Source organism: Cupressus sempervirens, chromosome 10 (assembly GCF_028749045.1).
Source record: "Cupressus sempervirens isolate cs-2001-9-10 chromosome 10, ASM2874904v1, whole genome shotgun sequence".
In the NCBI taxonomy this organism is placed as follows: Eukaryota; Viridiplantae; Streptophyta; class Pinopsida; order Cupressales; family Cupressaceae; genus Cupressus; species Cupressus sempervirens.
In genome coordinates this window covers 399,423,835-399,430,722 of record NC_143127.1, presented here as the reverse complement: position 1 = coordinate 399,430,722, position 6,888 = coordinate 399,423,835, and the positions used below count along the sequence as shown (strand labels likewise).

The 6,888-nt window shown below is 30.1% G+C and overlaps 1 protein-coding gene across 1 annotated transcript; it reads right to left on the bottom strand.

The window, feature by feature from the left end:
- Window positions 1-2,958: 2,958 nt before the first annotated feature.
- LOC149534363 (uncharacterized) lies at window positions 2,959-3,952 on the bottom strand. Its single transcript, XM_089803717.1, has one exon. The coding sequence runs from the start codon at window positions 3,918-3,920 to the stop codon at window positions 3,390-3,392; it is 531 nt and encodes a 176-aa protein (XP_089659843.1). The 5' UTR covers window positions 3,921-3,952; the 3' UTR covers window positions 2,959-3,389.
- Window positions 3,953-6,888: the final 2,936 nt, after the last annotated feature.

Below are 6,888 nucleotides of genomic sequence, written 5' to 3'. Positions count from 1 at the left end.
TATTGATCAATATATAATATTTATGTTTATATATATTAATTTAAATAAAAAATTTCAAATCCAAATAAAAATGACTTTAAGTCAATAAAATAATTTTAAATTGATATAATTAGACATATTCAATATTTCGATATTACTTTTAACTTTTGGTGTAGAATGCTTGTTTCAATTTTATTGAATTTTTTTCATTCAATTCCGATACAAATAAATAGAAAAATCATATTCAATTTATATAAATATTAAATATACATTTTTTTAATACTAAATATAGTTTTTAATATACTTATCAACAATTAAAAAGACTCACCCACACGTCTTCTTATTTCAATGTCCTTTCTTGTCTTTTTTTTCATTTTTTCCCCTCAATACTTGATATTTCCAATGACAAGAATATCTTGCCTCTTTGTGGAGCCATCTTAGATCGTCTACAAATTACCTCAAAGTAAATGGTCTATCCACAACCACTCTTGGAAAGTGCTTCATAATTGACACTTTGTTTACACATGTCTTGTGGATTACCTTAAGTTCAATGTTTTGTTTACAACTAATTTAAGTCTGAAGAATCTTTAGCCCTACACTTTCTATTAGAAACCTCAAGATGTTGGATTTTCTTGATATATTTTGACTTATTAGTTCCTTCCATCATAACTTGTTATAATACTACTTAATGTAGTCATGAGATAAAAATCAATGAAAGATTGTCTAACCATGTAGTCTAATGAACAATTACACAACATAATTCAAGACCACATTTACATGTGAACTATAATTTGTTCTAATAAGGTACTAACATGTTAGACCTCAACCATTTGATTAGAAATGGGCACACGATGTACAAACTACAAAATTTGAATGATAATAGAATACAATGTCAAAGGCTAAGATTTTTAGATTATATTTATTGCTTTCAAAGTTATTGCAATTGGACATAACGAGATGCACAACAAGTAATGCTAAGTATTATGTGTAGTCATACAAATATGGGAACAAATCCAATGATAATAGATTGATGGATTTTAATGTGGTCCATACCATAGGCATTCTTGGCCCTTTGAATATAAAAAAACAAATCCTTTCTTGCCACTTGTTTTCTTAAGGTATTGCAAGCTTCTATAGTGCAATTATTATATGTTCAAAAATAAATTGAAAACTTGAATATAACTTTGTATTAACCATAGCCTCCTAGAAATCAACATCTATGCTTAAAAAACATATTAGAAACTTGAATATATAAATTGGTACTGAGCATGACTCCTAGAAATTATACCCATCATTGAAGGTAATGTGAAACACATATCCTAACTTGCAAGCTGAAATATGCAATTGCCACAAAACATAATGATTAGAGTTTTGTTAAAATTTTAAAAATAAATAGACATAATATAATTAAAATTTTAAGTGAAATATAAGACCATGTTTACATCTCAACATTTTAGTGTAAACTTTTTAAACTTTATGGTTTACTTTATATCTTATAAATAATATTTTATTTCTCTTTAATTTAAAATTCCATGTTTTATAATCCTATTAAATATTTTAAAGAAAAAAATAGAAATGCATATTTATGTGTTTGATGTTTATCTTAAATCTATTATTTGACTGCTATTATTTGAATTGTACTTCTTGATAAAATTTAAGTCGTTGAAGTATTTTCATGTACTTTTTAAATTACGAGAGAGTCTAAGAAACGAAAATAAGTGATGGTAAAATGAACAATTGAAAATATATAATTTCTTTCTTCAAAATTTTACTACTTTAATATTTTCTATATTTTATCTCCACAACTAATTATTGATTTTCATTATAATTTTTTATAAAACAAGAAAAATTAAATATTCAAGAATCAAGAGCACACAAATAATTTGAAATTCTAAAACTAACCAAAATAAGCTATGCAAGAAGTGTTAGACAAGCATCAATTGATCATTCTCCCAAAAGCTTTTATTTAATAGTTAAAAGTTCAATTTCGCTTTAAAAGAAAAGTAAATTTTAATTTTTTTAATTAAGCCGAGAGGCTTTCTACAGTGGCAGCAATCTTCAATGTAAATATTTTCTATTTTGAAAAAAACTTGACCTTCATTTACATGTGAGAAAAACAAAATAGAAATAGACTAAATATAATTATAATTAAAATCATGAAAATTACAAAGAGATTGGAAAACTGGTAGTTCATCATCAGTTTTTTATACAATCATTCAACAAATCTGAAAGCTAGGATAATAATAATAAGATCTGTTGTTCCATAATGTTGACATTCAGATCTATTTCATTAATAGTCTTCGTTTAACTGAATATTAAAATTCCTTTTTAAAATTTTATTCTGTCATCTGAATAACCTGGTCTGTTATGCTATAAATTATCTTCAATTTGTGAACGTTAAAATTCTTTTATTCCTACTGACAAAATTTACTGTCCCATAAATTATCAATTACATTGTGGATGTAAATTTTTTTCTATTTTATTCCAGTAGATGGAAAGAATGTTCTGTTCTATAATTATTTTTTGATCTTATGAATGATTATATTTTTAATTATGTGAATGCTAAAATTCTTCATAACATAATCTGTTGTTATTGTCTGTTAGTTCGGAAAATAATTATTTTTAGAATTTGTTTATATATTATTTTTTTAACATCTATCATTTTTTTTTGGGAAGGTTCAGACCTGCAAGACAGCCCATTTACCATTGAAAGAAAAAGAGTAGAGATGGAAAAAATGATAAAATAAAAACTTAATACTGATTTACAGTTCCTTAGATGTTCAGGAGATAAAAGTCTTCTATTCAAATTTGTTAAAATAACAAGATCTGTTGTCTCATAAATCCTGTTAATTTATTTTTTAATTCTGTCTTAATAAAATGACAAGATCTCCTGCACTCCCGTAATCATTCTTTTATCTCCCGCGTGTAAAAATCATTCCATTCTATTACATTATTGTCCACACAAAAATTAAAAAAAAGTGCTGCGAAGATTAGTTCTAAAGTAAATTTATCCATGAGAAGATAATGGAACTGTAAATGAAGAACAGAACAAAACTATAGAAAACAGTGAAATTAAAAAATGAGAGACCTTCTGACATGGAAAACATGGATTTACAAAACCAAACCAGACTTTTTTTTTTTCGAAACCTTGGCCTCGACCCCTTAATTTTCTAGGTTCACGATTCACCATGGCAGGGGTTTCAGAGCGGGACTCCATGAATATTCTGAATTCCACACAACTTTTACTCAAACGAAAACCCTTAAACGCCACGAATCTCTTTCCAAATCTGATTTTTCGAATCGACATCCCTGGTTTGCCATGTCCAATTTGAAAGAAAACCCTCCGTATTATCCGGACGCCAAAATTGGTAAAATAAAACCCTCTGTATTATCGTCCCCAATCTCGGCAATCAGCACCAACACTGATCTGTTTCCCAACTCCGCCCCCTCGAATTTCTAGCAGGGGAAGGGAACCCCTTTGAAGATCTGGCAGAAAAAACTCTGGGCGGAACAAGTTGAATAGCCTCATCATATGCTCTTCTCTTGTGAGGATCGGAAAGCGTATCATAAGCCCCATTTATCTGAGAAAAATTCGATGTCGCACACTCCATCTGCTGCAGCGGCACCACATCAGGATGAAATTGCAGGGCTAATCTTCTGTATGCCATTCTGATATCCTCGTGGGAGGCATCAAAGGGGACGCCCAAAAGGGCATAATGATTCTTCTTCTCTACGTCCCTCCTTTCCTGCACTGTGCGGCCGCCATTAGAGGTGGCTGAAGCTCTCACTGCCCTGTTATCCCTGTGACGATTGGACGAAAGCAGCGCAGAAGAAGGGCTATTTGGGGGTGTGAGGCTGCGCGGAGATTTGAACCCGGGACCTCCGACCTTCAAAGGAGTTGTAGCGCTTGGTAAAGATGCGGCCGGCCAAGAGATTTTCATTTTCACAAGCGAATTGTAGTAAAGAGGAATGTGAGATGGCGGAATAAATAAGTTATTGTTGTAATAGAATTAGGGATTTGCTTTGTCTGTGGGGGTGGGCCCTCCTACGTATCTAGTGGTTTGAAGGGGTACAAAGATATATTTGTGAGGTTTCCCTCTCTAGTTCCCCAATTGACAATGGGGCTGTCCAAGTCACGTGCCAACAGACTTTTTGGTTCCTTGACCCTTTTGCCAATCTTCACGTTTGATTTCAATTGTTTCTTCTACCAGTTCTTCATTTGGGAGGTTGGTTGAGAGTTGTTGTTGTCCATCTAGATGATCATTTAGTTTTACAAATGTAGGTGTTTTTCAAAATATTAAATCATGGATTCTCATTCTACATTTTAATTTGGCCTTTAAAAAATAAAATTATTTCAAAAAAAATTATATTTTATGTGTAACTTATAAGAATAAAGCTAGAGACTTCTTTCTATAGTTAATCACCAAATGTACAATTAGAGTCATAACTTGGAATGTATATGCAATATATGGTCAATTTTGAAGAAACATAACTCATTAAAATGCATATTGAATTGATTGAACATTAAAGACCAAAATTAGAGTCTATACACTATAATCTCAATATCTCAACTTTGGCAAGAGCTCTCAAAACCTTTGACTTACATTTTTCACAACACTTTTTCACTGCTATTACAACTTTATGCAATCACAGATTCTAGTCTGATACCATGTAACTACAGTTAGAATAACATTGTACTACACTAATACTTTAAATACTTGTCATATGTCCAAATATACAATTGATTTAACAAAAACATTCTCTACCAAACCTCCATTCTTGTTGCAACTTCTACACAAAATCCATTTGGTTATGATGATATGACGAGTCATCTTATTTAATATGCTAAATTATTTTTATTTTTATTTTTATAATACCTTCAGAAGTTCTTAACGTGATATACCTGAATTCTATATTAATTCAATAATATTAAATTTCAATTTAAAATCCCTTTAGATCTGCATGAGTGTCGCCTTATTAGTACTTAATTTCATCAAAATTTCCAAAACCATATATTTGATATCAAACAAACATGCCATATTTGCTTTATTTGAACCTCATGATAGACACATTTTCCAATTTACATTGGCCTCACATCTTATTATATCCCCACATTAGTATCATAAGTTGTAAGTTTCTAGGGAGATTGTAAGAAAGGGAAGACAATTGGGAGAGTTACATAACAAAATTAATTTTCCTCCTCCACCTGTCGTACATGCAAACAATTTCTGTGGAAGTAAATGGTACCACTTTTCAAGCCTAATTGGTAGTGACCATTTCAAAAATTCAAAGCTATTGACAGAGCAAACGACTTAAACATCACACACTAAGACTTGATTCTTAGGCTAAAAGTGTTAAATTGTCATAGTTGACTTATTTTTTCCAAGCTTAATTTCTTCCTTAGTGTGTGACTTTTAAGGGTTACCTCGGCATAGGCCATCTTATGGAGATATGGAGATTTCTTTATAATCCATGCATACCCATAGATTGAATTTCCTCTCAATGCGTCCCAATGCTCTCAATTACTAGGAATAGTTGGGTGATTGTTGGCTTCAATTGAATCAACAGAGTATTTGGGTTGAACAATTTGCTTTTCTTTAGAAATTTTGGTTTTGGTTATAACGTATGGGTAAAAGCACAAACCTGTGTCACCTTTTATAAAAAAAAATGATCTCATAATGCAAATTGTTTAACTTTAATGACATAAAAATGATATTTGTGTTTAGAATTTGAAGATGATGTAAACTTATGAAATATGTGAAATTGGATGAATTTTATGCCTATGATTGTTTTAATTATTTTGAGTAAGAACATATTCATTTTTTTCAATGTTGAAGTCTATTTTTTAATTGCAAAAAATATAAGGTGTAGTTCTCATCAAACAAATATATGAAAATCATCTTTTCCTGCTCTAATTTGAAAATGTGTTATAGATGACATGTATTGCTAGGGGCACAAGAAAATAAATATTGATTTTTTTAATGTATATTTTATTTGTTATAAGTACTCGAGGTCAACCTTATCACAAACCAACAATTTCCCCTCGTCAAAACTTCCCTATCAAAGCTACATCTTTTTGAAAAATAAATTGCATATTCTTGAAGAGGACTCTCTCCTCTAGGGATGAATATTAATTTTAATTTTTTTTTATGTGATTTACTTTTTTTTTTCCTTTTTTGAGGGAGCATCTTCCAAAATGTTAAAATTACCTACTTATAATATTTTGAAATTATAAAATATTATGACTAATCAAAACAAGTTATGAAATTTATATAATGATGTATTGACTTTGAGATCTATAAAAGGGTGTTTTTAGTTTTTGAAAAAAGTTAAATTTTGATAGAGAAATGAGATTTGACTAAAAAAAGTTTAGAGGTCTTAAAGGTAAATATGTTCTTTTACTCATATTTTTAATAAATCCACATCAACTTGAGACTTCACAAAGAATTAGTACAATAACATACATGCTTCGTTGCGTGTGTTGTCAAACCATCAATTCAATTGTACCTAACCCTACCACAGATCTTTTTACCATTTTCCACTTGGGATCAATGTTCATTACAACATTGATAAGTTTCTTGTCCATAAATGGTATATGAGCCTCCAATGCAGATGTGAATTTGTTAGCCCCCAAGTAGTCATACATGTGCATAACTTTTATCTGCACTACCAATTGGAAAACAAATTAACAACTAGCTTAGAGTGTTTTCTTTTGCAAATGGGGATTTTCTAGAATTGTTAGCTAATTGATTTGACGTGAATGTTTAGAATGGAATTTCTTCAAAAAAGAGCCAAACTTTGCAAATTGACCATTTTAATTTTTGAAAGTTCAACCAAATGGCAAAAATAGTAGGCCATAAAGTTAACCATATACATTAACAATGTAATAGTAAAATTCTCAATTGTAAA

What these genes read in the sequence shown, in the direction of transcription:
- LOC149534363 (XM_089803717.1), bottom strand. Translation starts at nt 3,920, where the DNA reads ATGAAAATCTCTTGGCCGGCCGCATCTTTACCAAGCGCTACAACTCCT.